The sequence below is a fragment of the Aethalodelphis obliquidens genome, unplaced genomic scaffold, assembly GCF_003676395.1.
Source record: "Aethalodelphis obliquidens isolate GAN/ISIS:26980383/991018 unplaced genomic scaffold, ASM367639v1 scaffold10, whole genome shotgun sequence".
NCBI classification, from domain to species: domain Eukaryota; kingdom Metazoa; phylum Chordata; class Mammalia; order Artiodactyla; family Delphinidae; genus Aethalodelphis; species Aethalodelphis obliquidens.
In genome coordinates this window covers 37,013,503-37,040,829 of record NW_020837954.1, presented here as the reverse complement: position 1 = coordinate 37,040,829, position 27,327 = coordinate 37,013,503, and the positions used below count along the sequence as shown (strand labels likewise).

Below are 27,327 nucleotides of genomic sequence, written 5' to 3'. Positions count from 1 at the left end.
GTACCATACCGTTTTGATAACTGTAGCTTTGTAGTATAGTCTGAAGTCTGGGAGCCTGATTCCTCCAGTTCCTTCTTTCGTTCTCAAGATTGCTTTGGCTATTCGGGGTCTTTTGTGTTTCCATACAAATTGCAAAATTTTTTGTTCTAGTTCTGTGAAAAATGCCAGTGGTAGTTTGATAGGGATTGCATTGAATCTATAGATTGCTTTCGGTAGTAGAGTCATTTTCACAATGTTGATTCTTCCAATCCAAGAACATGGTATATCTCTCCATCTATTTGTATCATCTTTAATTTCTTTCATCAGTGTCTTATAATTTTCTGCATACAGATCTTTTGTCTCCTTAGGTAGGTTTATTCCTAGATATTTTATTCTTTTTGTTGCAATGGTAAATGGGAGTGTTTTCTTGATTTCACTTTCAGATTTTTCATCATTAGTATATAGGAATGCCAGAGATTTCTGTGCATTAATTTTGTATCCTGCTACTTTACCAAATTCATTGATTAGCTCTAGTAGTTTTCTGGTAGCATCTTTAGGGTTCTCTATGTATAGGATCATGTCATCTGCAAACAGTGACAGCTTTACTTCTTCTTTTCCGATTTGGATTCCTTTTATTTCCTTTTCTCCTCTGATTGCTGTGGCTAAAACTTCCAAAACTATGTTGAATAAGAGTGGTGAGAGTGGGCAACCTTGTCTTGTTCCTGATCTTAGTGGAAATGCTTTCAGTTTTTCGCCATTGAGGATGATGTTTGCTGTGGGCTTGTCATATATGGCCTTTATTATGTTGAGGAAAGTTCCCTCTATGCCTACTTTCTGCAGGGTTTTTATCATAAATGGGTGTTGAATTTTGTCAAAAGCTTTCTCTGCATCTATTGAGATGATCATATGGTTTTTCTCCTTCAATTTGTTAATATGATTTATCACATTGATAGATTTGTGTATATTGAAGAATCCTTGCATTCCTGGAATAAACCCCACTTGATCATGGTGTATGATCCTTTTAATGTGCTGTTGGATTCTATTTGCTAGTATTTTGTTGAGGATTTTTGCATCTATGTTCATCAGTGATATTGGCCTGTAGTTTTCTTTCTTTGTGACATCCTTGTCTGGTTTTGGTATCAAGGTGATGGTGGCCTCGTAGAAGGAGTTTGGGAGTGTTCCTCCCTCTGCTATATTTTGGAAGAGTTTGAGAAGGATAGGTGTTAGCTCTTCTCTAAATGTTTGATAGAATTTGCCTGTGAAGCCATCTGGTCCTGGGCTTTTCTTTGTTGGAAGATTTTTAATCACAGTTTCAATTTCAGTGCTTGTGATTGGTCTGTTCATATTTTCTATTTCTTCCTGATTCAGTCTTGGCAGGTTTTGCATTTCTAAGAATTTGTCCATTTCTTCCAGATTGTCCATTTTATTGGCATAGAGTTGCTTATAGTAATCTCTCACGATCTCTTTTATTTCTGCAGTGTCAGTTGTTACCTCTCCTTTTTCATTTCTAATTCTATTGATTTGAGTCTTCTCCCTTTTTTTCTTGAGGAGTCTGGCTAGTGGTTTATCTATTTTGTTTATCTTCTCAAAGAACCAGCTTTTAGTTTTATTGATCTTTGCTATTGTTTCCTTCATTTCTTTTTCATTTATTTCTGATCTGATTTTTATGATTTCTTTCCTTCTGCTAGCTTTGGGGTTTTTTTGTTCTTCTTTCTCTAATTGCTTGAGGTGCAAGGTTAGGTTGTTTATTCGAGATGTTTCCTGCTTCTTAAGGTGGGCTTGTATTGCTATAAACTTCCCCCTTAGAACTGCTTTTGCTGCATCCCACAGGTTTTGGGTCGTTGTGTCTCCATTGTCATTTGTTTCTAGGTATTTTTTGATTTCCTCTTTAATTTCTTCAGTGATCACTTCGTTATTAAGTAGTGTATTGTTTAGCCTCCATGTGTTTGTATTTTTTACAGATCTTTTCCTGTAATTGATATCTAGTCTCATGGCCTTGTGGTCAGAAAAGATACTTGATACAATTTCAATTTTCTTAAATTTACCAAGGCTTGATTTGTGACCCAAGATATGATCTATCCTGGAGAATGTTCCAGGAGCACTTGAGAAAAATGTGTATTCTGTTGTTTTTGGATGGAATGTCCTATAAATATCAATTAACTCCATCTCGTTTAATGTATCATTTAAAGTTTGTGTTTCCTTATTTATTTTCATTTTGGATGATCTGTCCATTGGTGAAAGTGGGGTGTTAAAGTCCCCTACTATGAATGTGTTACTGTCGATTTCCCCTTTTATGGTTGTCAGTATTTGCCTTATGTATTGAGGTGCACCTATGTTGGGTGCATAAATATTTACAATTGTTATATCTTCCTCTTGGATCGATCCCTTGATCATTATGTAGTGTCCTTCTTTGTCTCTTCTAATAGTCTTTGTTTTAAAGTCTATTTTGTCTGATATGAGAATTGCTACTCCAGCTTTCTTTTGGTTTCCATTTGCATGAAATACCTTTTTCCATCCCCTCACTTTCAGTCTGTATGTGTCTCTAGGTCTGAAGTGGGTCTCTTGTAGACAGCAAATATATGGGTCTTGTTTTTGTATCCATTCAGCCAATCTGTATCTTTTGGTGGGAGCATTTAGTCCATTTACATTTAAGGTAATTATCGATATGTGTGTTCCTATTCCCATTTTCTTAATTGTTTTGGGTTCGTTATTGTAGGTCCTTTCCTTCTTTTGTGTTTCTTGCCTAGAGAAGTTCCTTTAGCAGTTGTTGTAGAGCTGGTTTGGTGGTGCTGAACTCTCTCAGCTTTTGCTTGTCTGTAAAGGTTTTAATTTCTCCATCAAATCTGAATGAGATCCTTGCTGGGTAGAGTAATCTTGGTTGCAGGTTTTTCTCCTTCAACACTTTCAATATGTCCTGCCACTCCCTTCTGGCTTGCAGAGTTTCTGCTGAAAGATCAGCTGTTAACCTTATGGGGATTCCCTTGTGTGTTATTTGTTGTTTTTCCCTTGCTGCTTTTAATATGTTTTCTTTGTATTTAATTTTTGACAATTTGATTAATATGTGTCTTGGCGTATTTCTCCTTGGATTTATCCTGTATGGGACTCTCTGTGCTTCCTGGACTTGATTAATGATTTCTTTTCCCATATTAGGGAAGTTTTCAACTATAATCTCTTCAAATATTTTCTCAGTCCCTTTCTTTTTCTCTTCTTCTTCTGGAACCCCTATAATTCGAATGTTGGTGCCTTTAATGTTGTCCCAGAGGTCTCTGAGACTGTCCTCAGTTCTTTTCATTCTTTTTTCTTTATTCTGCTCTGCAGTAGTTATTTCCACTATTTTATCTTCCAGGTCACTTATCCGTTCTTCTGCCTCAGTTATTCTGCTATTGATCCCATCTAGAGTACTTTTAATTTCATTTATTGTGTTGTTCATCGTTGCTTGCTTCATCTTTAGTTCTTCTAGGTCCTTGTTAACTGATTCTTGCAATTTGTCCATTCTATTGTCCATTCTATCTCCAAGATTTCGGATCAACCTTACTATCATTATTCTGAATTCTTTTTCAGGTAGACTGCCTATTTCCTCTTCATTTGTTAGGTCTGGTGGGTTTTTATCTTGCTCCTTCATCTGCTGTGTGTTTTTCTGTCTTTTCATTTTGCTTATCTTACTGTGTTTGGGGTCTCCTTTTTTGCAGGCTGAAGGTTCGTAGTTCCTGTTGTTTTTGGTGTCTGTCCCCAGTGGCTAAGGTTGGTTCAGTGGGTTGTGTAGGCTTCCTGGTGGAGGGTACTAGTGCCTGTGTTCTGGTGTATGAGGCTGGATCTTGTCTTTCTGGTGGGCAGGTCCACGTCTGGTGGTGTGTTTTGGGGTGTCTGTAGACTTACTATGATTTTGGGCAGCCTCTCTGCTAATGGGTGGGGTTGTGTTCCTGTCTTGCTAGTTGTTTGGCATAGGATGTCCAGCACTGTAGCTTGCTGGTCGTTGAGTGAAGCTGGGTGCTGGCGTTGAGATGGAGATCTCTCGGAGATTTTTGCTGTTTGATATTATGTGCAGCTGGGAGGCCTCTTGTGGACCAGTGTCCTGAAGTTGGCTCTCCCACCTCAGAGGCACAGCACTGAGTCCTGGCTGCAGCACCAAGAGCCTTTCATCCACAGGGCTCCTTAATTTGGGATGATTCGTTGTCTATTCAGGTATTCCACAGATGCAGGGTATATCAAGTTGATTGTGGAGCTTTAATCCGCTGCTTCTGAGGCTGCTGGGAGAGATTTCCCTTTCTCTTCTTTGTTCTGACAGTTCCCAGGGGCTCAGCTTTGGATTTGGCCCCGCCTGTGCGTGTAGGTCGCCGGAGGGCGTCTGTTCTTTGCTCAGACAGGACGAGGTTAAAGTAGCCGCTGATTCGGAGGCTCTGGCTCACCCAGGCCGGGGGGTAGGGAGGGTCACGGAGTGCGGGGCGGGCCTGCAGCGGCAGAGGCCGGCGTGACGCTGCAGCCTGAGGCGCGCCGTGCGCTCTCCCGGGGAGCCGTCCCTGGATCCCGGGACCCTGGCAGTGGCGGGCTGCACAGGCTCCCCGGAAGGGCGTGTGGCTAGTAACCTGTGTTCGCACACAGGCCTCCTGGCGGTGGCAGCAGCGGCCTTAGCGTCCCATGTCCGTCTCTGGGCTCCGCACTCTTAGCCGCGGCTCGCGCCCGTCCCTGGAGCTCTCTCAAGCAGCGTTCTTAATCCCCTCTCCTCGTGCACCAGGAAACAAAGAGGGACGTAAAAGTCTCTTGCCTCTTCGGCAGGTCCAGACCCCTCCCCGGACTCTCTCCCGGCCAGCCGCTGCGCACCAACGCCCTGCAGGCTGTGTTCACGCCGCCAACCTCAGTCCTCTCCCGGCGCTCCGACAAAAGCCGGAGCCTCAGCTCCCAGTCCCGCCCGCCCCGGCGGGCGAGCAGACAAGCCTCTCGGCTGGTGAGTGCCGGTCGGCCCGATCCTCTGCGCTGGAATCTGTCCGCTTTGCCCTCCGCACCCCTGTTGCTGTGCTCTCCTCCGCGGCTCCCAAGCTCCCCCACTCCGCCTCCCGAAGTCTCCACCCGCGAAGGGGCTTCCTAGTGTGTGGACACTTTTCCTCCTTCACAGCTCTCTCCCGCTGGTGCAGGACCCGTCCCTATCCTTTTTTCTCTGTTTAGTTTTTTCTTTTGCCCTAACCAGGTACGTGGGGGGTTCCTTGCCTTTTGGGAGGTCTGAGGTCTTCTGCCAGCGTTCAGTAGGTGTTCTGTAGGAGTTGTTCCACGCGTAGATGTATTTCTGGTGTATCTGTGGAGAGCAGCAAGTACTTTTGATGCCATGTCCAATATATATCTCTAATTTGTCCGCTTTGTCTCCAGTCATTATAGCGACTCATAGTGGTAGCCTTTTATATACCAGTGGTCTAATTGGTTTTCCTACTTCTTCTCTTGCCCCTTTTCCATTCATTCAGCTCATAGTGACCACAGTAATCTTTTTAAAAGTAGAAATCGTATGCTATGTCTCTCCCTCAGGCTTTAACATTACCATGGATTTTCACTGCATCTGGAATTAAATCCAAGGTCCTTACCTTTACCTTTTGCTCTTCTCTCTTCACCTTGGCTTTTTTCGTGCAATTTTTTTGACATTACTAATTAAAATTTAATATTGAAATCAAAAGCATGTAGGTTAAAACTCCTGAGTGTCTAAGAGCTTGAATGGACTTGATTTTTTTCCTCTTTCATCTTGTCTCGTTTCCCTCTTGTTTCTTCTCTTAATTTGATAAAAACCACATCAAAGCCAAATTACAACTAGCCCTGTCCCAGTCTCCCAAGTCTTTGATTTCATTGGATATCTCTCAGACCTCTTTGGGAACTTGTTTTGTTTGTTTCATTGGCATCAGGAGAATTTCTTTAAGACTACAGAGGAAGTTTTTTCCACTTGTATGTCTGTCATACACTGTTAGCATTGGATGTGGATTAGAAGCTCTACTTACTGTTTTTGGTTGACACTTCATCTTCTTGGTCCTCTGTCCCATGCCACACTGAGCTTTCTGCCTCGTTGTTGAGTTTTCTTTATCTTGTTTCTAGCCACTTTATGGTTCTATTTTTAACCTTCTGTTCTTAGTTCTCCGTTTGCTTTGTCATTGAGCTTATCTGTTTCTCTGACTTTCACCTTTATGGGAAAATTCTGGAATCTCTATTCTCTAGTTTAGCCCCATGTTTCCAATGCTGTCATGAATTTCTCTTCCCTTGCATGCCCTGGAGTTAACCTCACACTCCATTGTCCCCAACACTGAAATACATGAGCTTCCTTTATAAACCCTCTCTGATGATTCCATTTTTATCAGCAGTATCATCATTCTCTCAACCTGGAAACATTAGTAATCTTTGACTGTCTTTCCTTTTCATTATATCTAGTATGACCAAAAAAAAAAAAAATCCCTTTGTTCCTGTCTTTTAAACGTATCTCAGACTTCCTTTTCTTCCATTCCTCCATTGCCATCAGTGTAGTGTAGGCTGTCATAACTCTTCATGCTTGGTTTTGGTGACAGAGTTTTAGCTAATTTAATTGCCTCTGTCCAAACCTCTCTAAAACACTTATCGTGTTTGCTCCTGCCCAACAGATCTCTGTTGTCAGCTGCATGAAACCCAGATTATCATGTAGATTATTATCCTTTGAGGCCAGGTCTGTTCTAATTCTTCACTCTGATTTCCTACTCTTCCCACTCACCTATCCCCTCTATCCAGTCAGTTTTGCATATCTTCTCATATTTCCCATGTAATGTGCTCACTCTTTTCTTTTTTTAAAAAAATTATTTATTTATTTATTTATTTATTTTGGCTGTGTTGGGTCTTTGCTGCTACACGCTGGCTTTCTCTAGTTGCAGCGAGTGGGGGCTACTCTTCCTTGCGGTGCGCGGGCTTTTCATTGCAGTGGCTTCTCTTGTTGCAGAGCACGGGCTCTAGGCACGCGGGCTTCAGAAGTTGTGGCATGTGGGCTCAGTAGCTGTGGCTCACGGGCTCTAGAGCTCAGGCTCAGTAGTTGTGGTGCACGGGCTTAGTTGCTCTGAGGCATGTGGGATCTTCCTGGACCAGGGCTCGAACCCGTGTCCCCTGCATTGGCAGGCGGATTCTTAACCACTGTGCCACCAGGGAAGCCCCAGTGTGCTCACTCTTAACCTCCATGTTCTTCTTGCCGAAAATGTCTTCTTACCTTTCCTTTGTTTATTCCTTGTCCTATTCGTGCTTCCCTTAAGTCGCATTGCCATCTACCTGCTGGATGTCTTCTTGACCTTAGGCCCTGCCAGTGATAACAAAGGGTTGAACACTCAGTTTGACTCATCTTATCAAAACATATGAAGGATCAACAAATGTCAAGTGTTCCAGAACAAAATGCAACAGCTAAACCTCTGTGTCATTACGTTTCCCTGAAAAGTAAATTAAAGCCAAACAGAAAGAATGTTGAACTCTTTAAGGTAAGGCAGCTTAGGTGCAAAGGAGAATGTTGGAAGGCCAGAGAAGACTTGTAATCATCATTTGAAAGACTTAACACCAACATAAAGAGGTCCTTTAAATATTAACAGAAATAACAAGCCAGCTAGAGAATCTGTATAACCCTGGTACTTGCATTTTGTTTGGTCAAAGTGGAGATAGATCACTGAGCTCATGCCTGCCTCAGTCTATATCAAAGAATCTATTAAGAGGATTAACCTTTTCAGATAGTCCCTCTAGTGTATGTTGTAGGTATGAGATGAAACAGCAAAAGTGGTTATTGATAAGCCAACTCATGTTACTCTCTAGCAGAGGTGATACAGTGTACAGGTGCCAGATTGCCCGAGTCTGAGGCTCAGCAGGGCTCCTTTCCAGCTGTGTGACCGAGAGCAAGTTACTAAATCTCTCTGGGACTCAAATTTCCTGTATGTAAAATAAGGATAATAATGCCTCCTGCACAATATTGTAGAAAGGATTACATGAGTTAATACATGTAAACTGCTTAGAATAGTGACTGTCTCAGAGTAAGTGCTTACTGAGTTCTTACTATTATTATGTATACATGATATGGCTGGGAAAGGGTGACTCATTCAAGGTTTTCCGAAAGAACTATTTATTGTGAGACAGGAAATGGCTCTTGAAAATGTGTTTCTTTTTTTTCATACCTGATCTGTCCTTGGTGGCTCTTGTTTATTTTGATTTATTCATTCATGAACTAATATATTTTGACATTGTTTATAGTGTTGCAGATCCTAAAAGGGCAGATTGTCTGTAGGAGATCATGGTATTTTCAACAGAGGATGGATTTTGAAAAATACTCTAATGAGAGTTGTGTGAATGAGGTTCTCCTGGCCCATCTGGGTCCATGAACAATCTATATAGATAAAGCATCTGGTTTTATTGGAAGTTGGAAACATACACATTTTAGCATGTGCTTTCTATTCCCACAGAGAATCTGGTGCAAAAATTTTTTTTTTTTTTCCAATTTAGGTAGTATGAGAATTTCCGAGCTCTGGATGAAGGTCATTCAATGTCATTCAAGCTCTGCTGAGCTTGCTGCACTTTACCCTTTCAAAGAGACATTGTCGTTTGCATGCAGTGCTTGGTAACTCTCAAGACTTTGGACTTCAGGGAAGGGCAATGGCTCAGAAGCTATTGCTTGGTTAACTTTGTGAACTCAGTGCGCACTAATGGTATGAACGAACAATGTAAAATTTTTTTTTTTTTTTTTTGCGGTACGCGGGTCTCTCACTGTTGCGGCCTCTCCGTTGCGGAGCACAGGCTCCGGATGCGCAGGCTCCGCGGCCATGGCTCACGGGCCCAGCCGCTCCACGGCATGTGGGATCTTCCCGCACCGGGGCACGAACCCGTGTTCCCTGCATCCGCAGGCGGACTCTCAACCACTGCGCCACCAGGGAAGCCCCAATGTAAATTTTTTAAACTTCAGAATATATATTTCATCTTTTTAAGGCTGAGGTGAGTGAGGGTGAGGGAAGGGGGAATTGGGTAAAGGCAGCCGAAAGGTACAAACTTCCAGTTATAAGGTAAATAAGTACTAGGGATGTCATGTACAACATGATAAATATAATTAGCCCTGCTGTGTGTTATATGTGATAGTTGTTAAGAGAGTAAATCCTAAGAGTTCTCATCACAAGAAAATAAATATTTTTTCTATTTCTTTAACTTTGTATCTATATTAGATGATGGATGTTCACTGAACTTATGATGATGATCACTTCATGATGTGTGTAGATCAAATCATGGTGCTGCACACCTTAGACGCGTACAGTGCTGTATGTCAATTATATCTCAGTAAAACGGGAAGAAAAGAAAGATATTTTCTCTTTTTATCCAGATGTGTTCTTTTATTCCTGCCCAAGATCTGTTGATAAGGCTTGCCTTACGATGACGTGAAAGTAATACAGATGTCGCTGGAGGGGCTCCAAGTAACTTGCCCATTTTGTTTGAAATTTCCATTATTCAAATTAGACCATTGGATGAAGCCATTTTGTTATTGTTTATGAAGTTTTTGCAATAGTATAAATATGTTTCTTTGTGGGGGTAAACCCATTAGCCCTTTAGCATTCAGGGTAATCAACCATATTTTCAGAGGACAAGGCAGATATTTGTAAGTGTGGAAAGGTCATGAGCGCAGGGTGTGATTGTGAAAATACCGTGTGCCTTGGAGGGTTGGAGGTGGGCTGTAAAAAGGGAAGTAGAGGATGAGGAGGACAGATTCATTGCTCTGGTCTCCACATTCCTGTTGCCACATCTATGTGTCCAAATTAATGTCAAAGAAGGATTCCATTTTGATGTAAAGTTATCATACCTTCCGGTTCTGTATAATGAAACTGCTTCTACACCACGGTTATTGGCCCATACTAATAAAACTGAATATCTTGCAGCCTCAGTTTTCTTACCTGTAAAATGGGAATATTAATGCCTACCTTTCAGGATTTTTGCAAGGCCTCAATGAGAGAATACGTGGAAGGACCCTGGCTGGAATATTTTAGGTCCTCGCTAAATGCTTTTACTTTCCTGTCTTTTAGTCCATGACATTTAGGTACTTCATTGCATTTTTCTTATATTTTTTGCTCTTATTTATATATGTTAATCTTGCTTCCCACCAGACTGAATTTTTTTGAGGACAAGCACCACTTCTTTTTTTATTCTCTGCAGTATATGCTCTTATAGTATCTTGTACCTTTTCTTCATAGTGCAGCCTGTTTTATATTTATGTATATGACCGTTTAATTAGGTTTTCTTCCTTTTCGGTCTGTAAGCTTCATGAAGGCTAGAATCTTGTTTGATCTTGCTCAGAAATGTGTACTTAAGGCCTAAACTAGTGCCTGGCATGTAAAAAGTGTTCTGTAAATATTTGTGGAATGAATGAATGAATGATTGATTATTAAGTTAAACATAGTAGATTCTAAGTGAATACTTGTTCTGGGAAGCCTGAAACTACCTATCATATTCCTTCCAGACTTAGCCTGAAGCCTTGTAGGAGGCTATAAAAAGTTTGCAGAATTTTAACTAACACCTTAGATCTTTAAATAACAGAGTGTGTGGAAAAGAAAAAACGTTTACAAAATACTTTGAAGTGGTTCAGTACTTGATGTTATTTTAGTGGGAGGTCAGTAATGTTTGTTATAAATATGTTATTGTAAAGAACGCTTTAAGTGTAAATTACTGTTATTACTTTTAGCTAAAATTTATAAGTATTAACATCTGTGAATACTAATATTATTTTAAAATTTAGGCTTGAAGGACAAAGCTGTGAAACACTGTTTATTTTTCTTTCCTTTGCAAACTTTGCATAAACCTGATTGTATCTGAAGGGATCTTTGAGAATGTGTGAGAACCTGGTGGGTCCTGGTCTTGGCAGTGCTCCTCCAGTTTGTTGTACTTCTCAGAAATTCTTGCTTTTCTGTTCCCAGTGCTCTGTTAGGCCATCATTCATTCATCCAAATGCTGACTCTCTTCACCCTTCAGGATTTTGACACATTGCTGATGCATGTCCTGACGGCGGAATCATTTCACGTATTGAATTGATTCAGCATCTTCACCTTTCCTCTAATCAAATTACAATTTTATTTCGAAGTAATCTCACTGGATATTAGTAGGTCAAAAGCTCAATATTATTTTCTTCAAATATGGCTTACACAATTGGACACACACACACAAAAAGGGAGGAAAGAAACCCTACGTGTGTCATCAATTTATGTTGTTCATTTGTTAGGTATTTTTTAGAAAGCTGACATATATGGAACATTTTCCATGTGCCAGGCATTGTGTGAAACATTTTATGTATTATGAAATGTTTGAGCTGTCACTGTGACAGAGCTACTCTTCTTAGATTCATTTTGCAAAGGATAGTCTCAGCAGTGCTTTTTTTTTTTTTTTTTTGCGGTACGCGGGCCTCTCACTGTTGTGGCCTCTTCCGTTGCGGAGCACAGGCTCCGGACGCGCAGGCTCAGCGGCCATGGCTCACGGGCCCAGCCGCTTCGTGGCATGTGGGATCCTCCCGGACCGGGGCACGAACCCGCGTCCCCTGCATCGGCAGGTGGACTCTCAACCACTGCGCCATCAGGGAAGCCCAGCAGTGCTTTTTAACAACAACAATGTAGCAGCTAAAGTTTATTAAGCACCTAAAGTGTTCCAGACATTGTTCTATGTGTTTTTATTTTTATTCAATCACTTAATCCTTAAGTCAATCATATGAGGTAGGTACTACTCTTATGCCCTCATTTACCTGAGGAAACGAATGCACTCAGTCTCACCTCTGGTTTTCCACCTAGGAAGTGACAAAGCCAGGCTTGGAATCCAGCATTCTGGCAGTCTGATTTTGTAGCCCATTGTCTTAACTGCCATCCTACTCCCCAAATTGCCAAGCTGGTACACCGTGGAGCCTGGTTAGAACCTAGGCCCCATCCTACTCCCCAAATTGCCAAGCTGGTACACCGTGGAGCCTGGTTAGAACCCAGGCCCCTCACTTCAAAGTGTGGGACCTGAAGAATAATCTCAGCCATTTGGAAGAATGGAGAATGAGTTTATATTTTTTTCAAGTTTCCAATTTTTAATTGTGAAAGAAATTGTGCTGAAAGAAATCAACTTAATTTGGCATTGTAAACATTTCTGTGATGTTCCTACAGAATTACAACTGACAAACTTTTGACATAGTAGACTTAGGTGCCCTGCTTAGTGTTAATTTTATTACTCTTATTAACGCCAGATCTTATTTTGCATATTTGGTCTGGCTCCTTAAGTGGAAGATACAGTTGTAGAATATGTTTCCTAAAAGTCATTTTTAGCATAACTGAAGAGAAAATGTTTGTACTGCCCAGTGGCATGTTTAGCTAAGCCCTGGGGTACCACATTGGGTATAGAATGCTGAATTACATCTAGATTCAGTAAAGAGGCTTGTGCTTACAATTGCCTCGTTAGCATGCTTATCTTCAGGTTTCAATGACTCTTCCTACCTTTGGTGACAGATATTTGTGGCCAGGAAGTCAATAGCAAAGAAGGGACTTATGTCATAAATATTCTGGTTCTAACTCCTATCATATCTTACTATTTAGTGTTTTAAAATGCTTCTCTGCTCTGGAGGTGTTAAGCTTTCCAGATACATTCTTTGTCTTTTACAAAATTTCTGTACTACTTTTCTCTAAGTTTCCATTTTGGAGTCATGCACTCACTGTTATGCATACATATGTACGTAATACATGGGTACGTACATGTAAGTTCCTGTCTCTCTGTTGTTTTATACTTGACAGTACTGTTTTTATACATAATAAGAAATAAGGTTTCAAAATGGATTTCATTTTTCTTAGTATGGTATTTCAAATCTGAATTTTGGATTTCCTCAAACCTTATATATGGGCTTTACATTTATATTTAATTTCTGTTAGTTTGTATGAATCATAGGCACATTCCATAATTAGTGTGGTGTACTACATGCCATCACTGGATTTTATTGCCCAGATTATGACTTTAATTGTACATATACACTCTTTATTACTTTTGGGATTAGAGGCCATTCCACTGTACTCACGGAGTCCTCTGTCACTCTCGGGAGCTTAAGGTCTCATGTTTAAAACTCTCAGCTGAGGTTCAGAAATAGCATCTCTAAGCTGGCATTGCAACATTGCATTGACTCTTTTCTGTGCTTTAAATCTTTTTTTAGAAAAAGTTTAATGATATCTTTGGTGTCAGCTAGGTGTGAAATAGCAGACATGGGCTTAATTGATGTTAATGTGATATATATCTAACTTGTTTTTAAACCTCATATCATACTGTTAAAATAGCTGAGGTTCATCTCATTCTGAACTGATTCCCCCTGATGTTAATCCTCAAAACAAATGGAAAGTAGATAGGCCATTTTTATCCCTTGCAGAAGTAATCCCTTGGGAAGGGGTTTGCGTGGGGGCGGGTCAATTAGCTGAATACTTGAAAATAATGTGTTCTTTAATTGCAGTTTTTTCTTTTTTTGGTGGGGGAGGGTCAACTGAAGGATAAGTGCTTGCTGAAAAATCTATAATCCCATTAATTTATTTCTTACCTTATAATCATGGCACAAGTGAAAGTAGTCTTTTTGAAGATTTTTGTTGCTTATACTTTTGAACCTGGCTGAAAATTGGGCTTTAACAGTGCTGACTCTTGGGCACATCCCAGTTGTTTTTTCTATTAATTACTTTTTAATCAGATTATGATTTTATGATTTACTCCTTATCTTAAAAGCCAAATGTGGGAGAGAAGACAAATTGTGGTTATCTGAGGTTTTTTTTTTTAATAAATTTTTTTATCATTGTGTTCTGAATTCACAGCAGTTTTAAGAACTTTATTTTTTTTTAATTTATTTTTGGCTGCGTTGTGTCTTTGTTGCTCTGCGCGGGCTTTCTCTAGTTGCGGTGAGCGGGGGCTGCTCTTTGCTGCAGTGTGCAGCCTTCTCATTGCGGTGGCTTCTCTTGTTGCGGAGCACAAGCTCTAGGCGCACGGGCTTCAGTAGTTGTGGTGCGTGGGCTCAGTAGTTGTGGCTCGCGGGCTCTAGAGCGCAGGCTCAGTAGTCGTGGCACATGGACTTAGTTGCTCCTCGGCGTGTGGGATCTTCCCGGATCAGGGATTGAACCCGTGTCCCCTGCATTGGCAGGCGGATTCTTAACCACTGCACCACCAGGGAAGTCCCTATCTGAGGGTTTTAAATAGATGGCCTTTGTTTAATTGAACTTTGGTATTATTCGATAAAATTTCAAAAATTAATATTTCAAAAACTTTATTTCAGAATTTATTTTGTAAATGCTTTTAAAGTAATTTTGAAGATGTGCCAAAAAAGTAAATGTAAGTCTTTCTATACAGAAAATAGTTTTAATAGGAGTTATAAAATAGAGAATTGATTCCATACTGTATGTTGTAGATATTTGATAGATGTTTGTCAAATAAAGGATAACTTTTTGAAAGTACTTTTGGAAAGCACTCTACAGCCTACAAAACACTTATTCATTTACTTCTCACTCAACCCTGTGCAGTACATTTTCTCAGTTTTACAGATAAGGAAACTAATGCTCAGAGAAGTAAGTGGTTTGTCCAGTATCTCCTAGTAAACCATAAAGGTGTGATTCCATTTCTGAACTGGAGTCAAGGACAAAGTCCTTACAGTGTTTCCCAAGGCCCAACATGATCTCCTACACTCCTCGTCCCTTACTCTTCTGACCCATCTCCCTACTTTCCGCTCAGGCTCCAGCCATGTTCGCTTCTTTGCTGATCCTCAGATTGACCTGCACACTCCCTGCTGCCAGGGTACCTTTGTGTTTACTATCCCTCTGCTCAGGCACTTTCCCCACAGATATCCTCTTGGCTGACTACCTCATCTCCTTCAAGTATTTGCTCAAATGCCATCTTTCAGGTTAATATTCCACTTAAAATCATACCCTCCAACCCAACATGCCTCATCCCCCTTGCCCTGTATATTTTCCCCCAGAGCATATACCATACAATGTATTTATTATTTTTAGTTGTAGCTATTTATCTATTGCTGCTGGAATGTAAAGCTCTGTGAAGAGAAGGGGTTTTTGTCTCTTTTCTTCGTTGTGATATCCCTGCAGTGCTTAGACCTCAGTGAGTGTTCCGTGAATATTTGGTGAATGAACGTGAAGCCTATGCTCTTTGCACCAGATCTCCCACTTTTCATTTATTAATGATACACTTGACAAAATTATTAGTATATTTTTGCTATGAAGGGCATTCCAAGTAATACTACTTCATTAGTTTTGTGCATTCACCTTCATTTTGAATATTTTTTTCTGTTGCATTTTTCTCTCATCCGTGAATATAAACCACTCTGTTTGTTTTTAAAAGTCAGCCAGATTTTTTCTTTAGAAAGTGTTAGAAAGTAAGACATTATCTTTTTGGATATTAATAGGGGTAGATAGTTCAAAGAACTAAGGAATCATGCATTTTTTAGTTAGGTTTTTGTCAAGTCAGCTGGACTTCTTTTTTTTTAACTTTCATAAATGTATCATTAAAAACCATCCTATTTTAAAATTTTATTTATTTCTAGTTTTTTTTGAGATATAATTGGCATATAACATTGTGTAAGTTTAAGGTATACAGTATGTTGATTTGATACACTCATATATTGCCAAATGATTACCACCGTGCTGTTAGGTAACACCTCCATCTGGTCACATAATTATGATTTCTTTTTTGTGGTGAGAACATCTGAGATCTACTCTTTTAGCAACTTTCAAGTATATAATATAGCCCTATTAACTATAATCACCATGCTTTCATCAGATCTCCCAAACCTTTTCATCTTATAACTAGAAGTTAATACTCTTTGACCAACATCTCTCCATTTCCTGTACCCTTCCACCCCTGGTAACCACCATTCTAGTCTCTGTTTCTAAGAGTTTGACTTTTTTAGATTTCACATATAAGCGGTATCCTACAATATCTATCTTTCTCTGTCTGACTTATACTTAGTCCATCTTAGTTTTAAAATTTGCATTTCATGACTTGGTATTATTAAAATATTAGGAAATAATTTATTCTATTAAATATGTTATATTAAACCTTTTCCTCTATTCTTCAGTATAATTTTATTTCTAGAGGAATAAAGTTCTAATTTACAGTTAAAAATATGCAGAAATAAGATTCAATATGTAGAATTTATTGACTCAACCTGCATTTATTATGTGCCTGCCATATTCTAGAAACTTCTTTTAGGGGCTGGGTATTAAAAGAAGAACAAGACACATGATTCATCGGTTAAAAAAAAAAAGGTCCCAATGTAATGTGGCAAATCCTTGAATGGAGTTATGTATAAAGTTTTATAAGGATTTTTATGTTACAGGATTTCTAAGGGCTCCATGGCTGCCATAGAGTGAGGTACTTCTATACTAATGCAGGGTATATGATGATCTTCTCAGCTTTTACAGTCGTCTAAATACAATGGAAATTAGTACTGTCATTACAGCTGGACGTCTGTTATCCATGCTAGAAATGTTGGAACAAAGGAGTGATGTGGCTCAGAGATTCCCAGATACAGACTAGTGGAAAAGTTGTTACTGGGCAAAGTGAAAAAGAAGTAGAAGGGAAGCAAGATCGAGAGAAAACACATCTCCGTGTGTGTATGTGCTCGCATGTGTGCAGGCATGCACGCGTGTGTACCTATGTGTGGAGGATTGCCACCCTCCTTTTTAAGTAAGGATTTCTAGGTTTGCCCTTCCTCTTCTTTTACTATCCTAAAGGTCCTTTTGTTTTATGAAATTATAGTGGAAATAGGTGGTGGCTAGTTATTATTTTAATTCCTTTTCCTGAAATAAAAAAAAGTCAACCTGCTCTTTTTAATAATTTTACTGGTAAAATCCTCAGAGGGAGCCACTGTCAGGGATACTTTAGAACACTGTATAATTAATTCTTGCACCCCTTATTTATTTATTTATTTTGGTATAGCCCGGCATGCTTCAGGAATTCCTTATATTCAAAAGGCCCTGGTCCCTATACTCCTGGTGTCTCACCTCTGCAAAAAAGCCCGTAGGTAATGAATTGATAGTAGAGAGATTGACTGTGTTAGTCAGAAGCTATGGTGGCTTCTATCCTGTTGATAAGTTTGGTGGCAGGAAAGTAATCCATACCTATAATTAGGAATTGATCAATTTTAAAAAATAAATGTATTTATTTATTTTATAAAGAATTTTTGGCTGTGTTGGGTCTTCGTTGCTGTGCGTGGGCTTTCTCTAGTCGCGGTGAGCGGGAGCTACTCTTCGTTGCGGTGCACGGGCTTCTCATTGTCGTGGCTTCTCTTGTTGCGGAGCACGGGCTCTAGGTGTGCAGTCTTCAGTAGTTGTGGCATGTGGGCTCAGTAGTTGTTGCTCGCGGGCTCTAGAGCTCAGACTCAGTAGTTGTGGCGCACAGGCTTAGTTGCTCCGCGGCATGTGGGATCTTCCCGGGCCAGGGCTCGAACCCGTGTCCGCTGCATTGGCAGGCAGATTCTTAATCACTGCGCCACCAGGGAAGCCCCTAGGCATTGATCAATTTTTAAATGTTTTATTTTTCTTGTCCTGACAAGTTTCAATGACCACCTTGGCATTAGAAGGTAAAGCATGAGGGAGAATTATGAAAGGTTGGAAACAGAAATATTTATTAGAAATGGGTATGTGTGTGTGCATGTGTGTGTTTCCTATTTATTCTGATTAGAACATAGTGTCAAAACAATGTGAAAGCTCTGAATCCTGTGATTTTGACGCTGAGGCCACTATTCTGCGTTAGTGGTCACCTTTGGGTTTTGCTTATAAACTGGAGTGTACATGTTTGTCAGCTTTTGGGAAAGGATAACTGGAGAGATCCATGAAAGAATAATAATACATGTTGATTGTCCAAGCTGGGAGGAATCATTAATGTATGATTATTATTTAAAACTTTAATTTACCCACCTACTATTGTTCACTCATTTAAGGCTAATATTGTGCTGTTTAAGTTTTACAACGTGTAAATACTTGGCAGAAAAGTCAACCAAATTTTCCTTTAGTTTCAGATTACATCTTTTCTTAAACAAATAACCAGCCATGACAATTTACCCATTGCTCCAGTGGTGGTGGTGGTTGTTAGCTGCTACTATTTATCACAGTCATCACCATCATCATCATCATTATTGTTATTGGTGAGGGCACTGGAGTAAGACTACCTGGGTTCAGATTCTAGCTGCGGTCCTTAGTAGTGGGTGATGTTGGGTAAGCGACTTAGCCGTCTGGGCCTCTTCTTTTTCATCTGAAAAACTGGGATATTAATAGTGGCCACTCATAAGGTCTTCTGAGGATTAAAAGGGATAATGTGTGTCAGGAGCTTAGCACAATGCTTTGCAATAGTAAATGTTCGTTAACATTGTCATCATTCTTTTTTACCTTGAAATATCAGTAGTGGCCTTATCTGCTTTATGGTTTGTTGTTTAATTAATACACCTTGGTTTCCTTCTTTTGATACTTTTTTTATTGGTGTAGTAGTTCTATGAGACATGTTTTGACCCTAAAAAAAAAAAGGTGTATGCTAATAATCAGCAAAGTGTTTTTCGATCTTCCTAATAGACTGCGAAGAGTTCTAAAAGCAGCCAATTCTACATTCACATATTTATAGCCAAGGCAAAGAAGGAATGCTTTCACTGCTGTAGGTGTCGCCAGGGACCTGCCTTTGCTTGAAAACCAGAAATTTTCACTGTTAGCTTTAAATAAACTGAGAAAGAGAATTTCAAAGGTGAAGGAGATGAAAGAAGGATTTGAAAAGTTATTACTTTAAAAACAGTGGTTTTCAGCTGTGGTCACACATTGAAATCACATGAGCTGCTTCTATAAAATACAAATACCTTGTAGTGGAAACACACCACGACTACCACCACTATCATCCACAACAAACTTTTTTGGAACCCCTATTTTGAATACAGTAATAAAGTAATTGGAATGGTCAGGTATTTAATACTTATTTTAGCTCACATGTCAGTTTCTTATTTGCTTATTAACATGGAACTATGTTGTGTAACCAACATGGTATACTTGGGTTCAGTTCATAGTACATGAAGCCTAATTTTCTTATCTGATTCATTGTAAGGATTTATAGTGGTCTTCTTGTTTTAATGAAATATTGTTGGCTATGTCTGTGATTTTTTTTCTCAAGTGTCAAAAGCAATTCGTAATGGAAGCATAGTTCCACAAATAAAATAGGATTCTTTTTAGGATTTTTGAAATAGGTATGACAAAAAGGGAATGCTACCTGTTGTATCTATGTTTAGATGTAAAGTTGGTGGCACGGGTTTAGACAGACCACATGGACAGGCTATTAGGCATTTTACCACATGTGCTAACATACCACACTTTAGTCCTTCAAGGCTAAGTCAACTTAATATCTTAGTGCTAAGCTCTTCTCAGTGCTGTGAGACTAATTTTCTGTAAATATATTCTCATATGCATATGCAGGTACAATTTTCATTGACTTTGTTGAAGTTTTGGAGGGTCGTTTGTGAGGGACTGATCGCATACTTGGATGGGGATGTGTTCACCTTAAGGAAAGTTCTAAAGGATGAGGTGGAAGGGATCAAAGACCACATTTACATGCTCAATCTCTGCAGGTACCTTTATTTTTTGTGAGAATAGGGGAAATGGATGTAGAAGGGCGAAGTGTGTAATATTGTAGGGCATTTTCAGGTGAAAAGCATTGTTAATTTAGAAGAATATTTTTTCCATTTCCTTTGAATGGGAATAACCAGCTATAAATATTGTTCATCAGGAGCTCAAACAATGTTACTGCTTAGCTTCCAATGCAAACATGACCATTTTATGGAAAATTTATCTATATACATTTAAACAGCTTATGTGTAAATAACTTATCAGCCCACATTGTTTTTTTTTAAACCAATCTGCTTTCTTCCTGTGATATTGTGTCTAATCAATTTAATGTTGTGGGCCTTCTTTATTTCCTCGGTTGGCACATTTGCAGGTTGCAATGATTTTCAACAATTTCATTTGATTGGAGTCCCAGAGCACCAAACCCAAAGGACATTGGGCTCATGTTTTATTTCTTGTACCTTTGCTACTTTCTGCTTTGCAAAGTCTTGACTGAGTCAGGCCCCAAGGGAAGATGGGCTGATATTGGATCCATGACTGTACGCCCCAAACTTTAGATGGGATGGAACAATGAAAGCTCTTGATTAGGCAGGAAGGAGCTTCTGCCAGTTATAAACAAATAAATAATCAATAAACAACCAGCCCTTAAAATCATAATGAGGGTGAGGGGACGTGTGTGTGTGTGTGTGTGTGTGTATGTGTGTGTGCATGTGCACGCGTGCACACGTGTGCTTGTGTAACTAAATGTGTATAATACACGTTGACTGTTCTTTAGACACAGGAGAATCTTTGTCCCTTAATCTGTACTTGCATCCTCCCTTTACTGTTGAATTCTGTGCCCATTTTTCCATTACCTTTTGCACTTGTAAATTTAAAAATTATTTGGGTATGAACACCTTGGAGGTGAGAGTAATCATTTCCCCAACTTACTGATGAAAATTGATAGGAGGCTGTTGAGAGATGGTGATAGAAAAGCACGTGTGAGAAAATGACTAATGCTGAAAAGGAAAGAGAAGGACAATACAGTAAGAAATGCAACTGCCAAGAGCATCGACCATTTAGCTGGTCAGTACATTATTTCCCTGGGTGAGAAACATATTCTGGAAATTAAATTAATTCTAAGAGTTTTTCCAGAGCAGTGGAATCTGACTTTATGGAATCTTATCAAGCTGTGATCATTAGATCAGTTACTCTCCCCATTAAATGAATACTAACATTGGATGGGTGGGTTGTTGTGCTAATGACCTGCATGGTATTATATAACCACTTACCGATTCCTCATTATTTATGGTTATGATTCTATGGGATCCCTCTCCTGCTGTTAGGGACGGCCTGTGCAGGACAGAGGTTTCTGTTGGAAGATAGATGACACAAGCATCCATTGCCTGGTTTGCTTTGGGATTCTGCGATGACCCTTAATTTTTCTAGTTTACATTTATTTTGAATGTCTATATATATTTTTCCTTCATCTAAGTTACTAAACATTTAGATTTTCAGGTGGCTTGGATTTGGGAGGTGGGTAGCTTTGAGTTGTTAAAATCTAGTGTTACTGCATGTGGTCAAAATGTACTGCTTGTCTGATTTCTTCTTTTTGTCATTTATGAGATTTTTCTTTATGGCCTAGTACCTGATACATTTTACAAATGTTTCTTTTTTTTTTTTAACATCTTTATTGGAGTATGATTGCTTTACAATGGTGTGTTAGTTTCTGCTTTATAACAGAGTGAATCAGCTACACACAAATGTTTCTTTAAAAAGAATATTTGTATTGCTACTGGGACTGGTTCCATAGACATTAAACTTGTATCACTGGAACCTTCTGCACTACTCAGAGTGTTCCTTCTCTGATCCTGGCTGGTCCTACCTTTTCACATTCTACTTTTTTTTATATCCCACTGGGTCTAGGGAAATGAGGGCAAGGAGGGTGGGAGCAGCACAGCTATGTGGGGCAGTCTGAGGGCCAAACATTATAGGAAGAGCCCTATGCTTGGACTGTTGTGAATTAGGTCATCTTTCAGCACGAATGAAAACACAATTTAAAGGAGTTGTTATAATGGAATTGGCTCTTTCAGGACTCCATTCCCCTTTTTTCTTTTGGTCAGTCTTGATTACTTAAATTCTTTAATTTAGGTGAAGCAAGTTATTTTAGAGGAATTTAGTCTGTGATAAAGGATAAAGCATAGCTTGTTGCTGTATGTGTTCATTTCTGGGGAATGGGCTAGAGGGGTTCAGCATGATACTCTATAATGAGGGCATGTTGGAAATGAATTGGCTGATTTCTTTCTGTTTCTTCCTCTTTTCTCTTTGTACATACCCTCTTTTATGGAATATGGTATCACTCTTGTGTTTCACTGAGGTTGATTGTTGCACAGCGGTGAAGAGTTCAGGCTCTGGAGCCAGTTTGCCTGAGTGGGAATCCTGTCTCCACTGCTTATTAGTTCTAAGACCCTGCGCAGGTCACTGACTCTCTCTGTGTCTTGGTTTTCTCATCTGTTAAATTGAATAGTACCTACTGCATAGGGTTGTTGTCAGGACTAAATAAGATATAATATATGTAAAGTGCTTAGAATAGTACCCAGTGCTCAATAAATGTAAGCTATTATCATTATTCCATTGGTTAGGTAGATAGCCTGCCTCTCATTTGTCTATGACATTATATCAATTTGGATAAATAAAGAATAAATTTCAACTGTCTAACATTAAGAAAAAGAACTAAATGTTAACTGCCTGAATTTTTTTAAGTAGCCAAATGTGAATCTCTTGAGTATCATTGCAGTGACCACAAAGAGTAATCATTGTTGTCACTGCTTAAATGATGGTTTGCTTTTCGGAGGAAAAGCTATCATTTATAGATGCTTTTATATATGCTGAGTTAAGGAGTTCTCCATGTACATGGTCTGATTTTTTAAGCATTATTAAAGTTACTGTATCAAAAATAGGATTAATTAAAATTTGTCCTGAAGACTTTAATGTACCATTAATAAGGCTTTTCTTGTTCCCTGTGCAGTGTCAAAACTCCCCTTCAGATTTGAGGTATGGAATCTGATTTAGAACTTAGAAGACTTCAGTAATTAACCATGATGGTCGTGTACATATAATTAGCCATTGGTTAACGATGTACAGTCATGTTGATGAGCAGCCTTGTTTAGTTTTTGTTTGTTTATGTAAATACCTGAAGCAAATAGCAATTAAAGGGAAAGCTTGGTTTGTCTAAATTTAGTTCTTATAAAGCTTAAAATGTTTCGGAAGTGATGAAGTCTAGGGTCATAGAATAAGACATATGTCATGGCTGAACTCAAATCCCCAATTCTTTGACTATAAGATACATTAGGCCTTTGGGGATTTATGGGGTGGAAGGGGCAACTCATTGGTTGAGAATAATTTCTAAATATGTAACTTGTTTTTGCTGAGAGTAGCAGTGGTGCTATATACCTTTAAAAACATCGACTACTTCTTGTTCCCTTATATCTGGTAGGGAAATGCTATACTTTCAGATGCCCATTGCACCTCATCTAGGCTTACCCCAAAGTTGATGTCAGTAGGTGGTGTTTGGGGGGAATCATCCATGAGGTCCTGGGTACATGGGCTGGCGCTTGGGTTGTGGGCTGTGGGGAGGCAAGGGGGTTGTGGAGAGGAGTCATGTGGATCCTGTGACTAGGAATCTAGCCCTCTCTCCCTGCTGCTGGTGGCTGTAAGATGGGTGCTGTTAGCCGTTGCACTTACCTCCAGGGAGCAGGTGGCCCACGCTGTGAGGCCACTGTAAAGCACTTACTGGGAGGCTGGCAACTGAGGATGGTAGCAAGTGACAGGTCAAACATTGTTCAAGTCCTTCTTGAGTCGTACAGAAGGAATGTGGGAGTGTGGTTAGAGACCCAGGTGCTGAGCCCAGCTTCATAACTCATTCACTGTGGGACCTCCATGATCGTCTCTAATTTTCTCTGTGAAAAATAGAGAATAATAAAATGATGCCACCTGCTTACCTCAAAGAGTGTTCTGAGGATTAATGAGTTAATCGCCTTGGATGAAGGCAGCAGAGGTTCTCTTGTTATAATTTCATCACCTTTCCAGAGAAGCTCCAGTTTGGTGGAATAAATAAAGTAGTGGAAAGAAGATAGGAGTGGAAAGAGCTATCGACAACTTAGTTGGTGTCTTTCAAGTCTAACTGTAGGTCAGGTTTCCATTCTCGCTGGGGAATTTTAGTGTAAAATTTCTACATATTTTTTAGAAACGACACCAAACCAAATGTCTGACCTGCTGCCTGTAGGAAAAGAACAGATGTTTATTCTGAGAACATATTAATAAAAATGTTAGTGGTTTTCTCCCACCGTAAAGGAAGAAGATGGGTCAAAAGGGAGAGCCTAGATTTTAGTAGAGTTCGCTCGCATTGTTCCATTACTGATGTGCCCTTTTTGAGAGAGTTGGTATTGCTTGATTTTGTTGATTTTTTGAGTTTCTTTGACAAAGAAGCGTCATAGATATCAAGCCAAAACAAAACAAGAAATATAAACTCACACACCCAACAGTTGCTTTAAATACCAAGGATGTCAGCATGAAATTAAAATGAATCAACTGACATTTCTGCTTTGAAATTTTTTTAGTAAAATTAATTTAAACCAACAGTGAAAACTTCTGTGTCTACCTTATAATGGAAAGTTTGACCTTTTTCAGTGTTTTTGGCTTAAGGGTGTTGACATTGGGGCGTTTTTGGTTAAAATTTGCTTCAACTCTCTAACAGCTCTTGGGATTTTGGTCAATCTTTGGTGGCTGAATAGCAAATGCTGTCAATTGCGTTGGTACTATGTAGTTTCCAAAGACAAGGTCTCTGAAGTAGTGGATATGGTATCCCCTCCTGCCCATGTGTAACTGTTTAAAAGAACACTGTTGTCATGTGAATTCTTATTTTTTTGAGCTTGCTTTTGAAGTTAACTTTCACAGAGAATTCCTGTTACCTAGAAATTGATGACAGACTTACACCATTTCCTTTTTTTTTCTTAGACGTTCCATCCTCAGAGCAGCCTGAACTGTTCCTAAAGAAACTTCAGCAGTGCTGTGTCATTTTTGACTTCATGGACACGCTATCTGATCTTAAAATGAAAGAATACAAGCGCTCCACTCTTAATGAACTGGTGGACTACATTACAATAAGCAGAGGCTGTTTGACAGAGCAGACTTACCCTGAAGTAGTTAGAATGGTGAGTTTCTTTTTTTCGCCGCGGACACATTTAAGCACCTTCCTTAGGGACTCACAGGTGTATTTACTGCAGGGTCAGGTCACTGGAGGTCACCTCCACAAATGAGAGCCAACCTTCTGAGAGCTAAGCACAAGTAGTTGGCACAATACTAAAATTTGAAGAGCATGATTTCATGAGAATGAAATCCAGAACTTTTCACCTACAACAGTATTGGAGGAATCAGTGATTTCAAAATACGAAGAAAGATTGCCAGGGTGTTACTGGATTTCTGGCATTGGGAAAAGAAAAGACACAGGAGAATCAACAAAAGTTTTAGATCTGTGTTTGAAAAATATTCAAGCCTGTTGGATGTCTTGATTTTTTTTTCTTCTGCCTATTCACTGTGGTATATTAGAAATGGCTTTAAGCTGAATGAAATCGTGATATGTAGAATCTAGGTAAAGCCTCTCTTGGCTTTATAAACTACTCATTCTCTTTATAATCTTAGAAACAGGAGTGATGTCTTTCATTATTTTTGAACAGCGTCTTGTAATTTGTGTGGTCGTTAAGAGTTATGAGAAGAACCATTATTAGCATAATATGAGTAATTATGTTCTTATTGTGTCAATAATTATATTAGTTTTTCAGAAGCTGAGCCAAAATATAGTTTTCTGTTAGATTTCTGTGGGAGGGTTGCCTTCCTTGGCATCCTAGAAGATCTTGGATCTAGAGAGCACATGATATCTGGAGGAAGTGGGGCTGGTCTACTAACTCGAGAAGTTATGCTGAAGAGATCCAAGGGGGTCAGTGCATCATGGGAAGCCCACTGGGGAATCTCGCCCACCCTCTGTGTACTGCTGAAAATGTACTTAGCCTTTCTTTTTCACTTGTATTCAACAAATGCAGAAAAGAGACATCTGTGATGGGGTAGTTATGGTTAAAAATGAATAGTTCAGATTTGGGAAGGGACCTGAATTATCACAACTTGAGAAACTATGACAGATATATGAAGGTCATTTCAAAACAATGTCCAATATATTCCTCAGATCCATATTGGAGTGTATATTGCATTTGTTAATTTATAGGAACGTAAAACAGGGTTTGTATGCTAACTGTTTATATTGTGGTTCTTGAGCAGTGGCTCTCAACCAGGGGCGATTGCCCTGCCAGGGCCCCTTGGCATTGTCTGGAGACATTTTTGGGAGTCACAACCAGGGGTGGGAGGTGGGGTGCTACCAGCATCTAGTGGGTAGAGGCCAGGAATGCTGTTAAACACCTTACAATGCACAGGACAGCATTGTACAACAATTTTGTAGATAATTCTACAACAAAGAATTATCTGGCCTCAAATGTCAATGATGCCACTGTTGAGAAACCATGCTCTAGAGTTTGCATGTTCTCTAAACCTCTTACCCTGATACTTAGGATATTCTCTAGTCTACCTGCCTTCTGCAGAGCACAGTCCCTTGGTTTTAACCTACCCATGTCCTCAGCTAACAGAGGTATCCACCGTTTATAAATTTCTTCTATATCTTTCCATGGATAGTCCGTGAATATTGAAGCATATACAAGCATATATGTATAAATATTGTTTTTTGTAAACACACAAATGGTAGCATAGTATACACACTCTCTGTGCCTTGCTTTTTTTACTTAGCAGTATATAATGTACATCAGTACATATAAAGCTGCCTCATTCATTCTATAGCTGCATTTCGTTGTGTGGATGTGCCATAATTTATTTAACCACGACCCCATGGATATCCTCGGACACACCTCAGTTCGCCCTTCTGCGAGAACATCTGGGTATTTGTGGATTTGTTTTGTAATAGCCCTTTTCCCTGTTCCTGGACCTTTGTGAATTCCCTGCCCTCCTGCCTTTAATTCTGATTTGCCCCTTCCTTTCAAGGTCTGGCTTACAGTGCTACCACTGGTTCCTGAAAAGCCCAGAGTTTTCCCTTCCTTCACTTCTACCACTTCTTGGCAACTCACCCTTTTAGAATTTGTTCATTTGCTGCTATTTAATCCTTTTGCACGTTTATCTGATTTTTCTAATTAGGCTGTAAGTACTCCTAAGCAGGAACTGTTCCGAGTTGTCCTGCACATCTCTGTGGCCTCTGTAATACCTCGTAGCCCAGGCCTACCTGGAGATTGTTGAATGAATAGATGAATTCCCTCTTAAAATAGGGGCATTTTAGGCTCTCAAATTAGGATGAAAATATTGGATGTCATTGGATTATATTCAGCTTTAAACCCAGTAGCTGGCATAATCCAAAAACCCATTCATTCCTGTGAACCAACTTGGTCCTAAACCAGCTTGAGTCTCTCAGAGGAGACCATTTTCTCTTCTTATCACCTCCCCCCATGCCCCTCTACCCCAACAAAAAAACTTTAAACGAAAGACTCCTGGGCTTCCCTGGTGGCGCAGTGGTTGGGAGTCCGCCTGCCGATGCAGGGGACGCGGGTTCGTGCGCCAGTCGGGGAGGATCCCACATGCCGCGGGGCGGCTGGGCCCGTGAGCCATGGCCGCTGAGCCTGCGCGTCCGGAGCCTGTGCTCCGCAGCGGGAGAGGCCACAACAGTGAGAGGCCCGCGTACCGC

At 39.8% G+C, this 27,327-nt stretch overlaps 1 protein-coding gene across 4 annotated transcripts in view; it reads left to right on the top strand.

Annotated features, from left to right (window-relative positions):
• Nucleotides 1–27,327, top strand: part of PPP2R5E (protein phosphatase 2 regulatory subunit B'epsilon) — a 161,213-nt gene that overhangs the window by 60,818 nt on the left and 73,068 nt on the right. For all 4 annotated transcript variants that reach the window (XM_027111445.1, XM_027111446.1, XM_027111444.1 and 1 more), the window contains exon 3: nucleotides 24,552–24,748. In XM_027111445.1, the coding sequence (XP_026967246.1) occupies nucleotides 24,552–24,748 (197 nt within the window). The remainder of the gene's footprint in view (nucleotides 1–24,551; nucleotides 24,749–27,327) is intronic.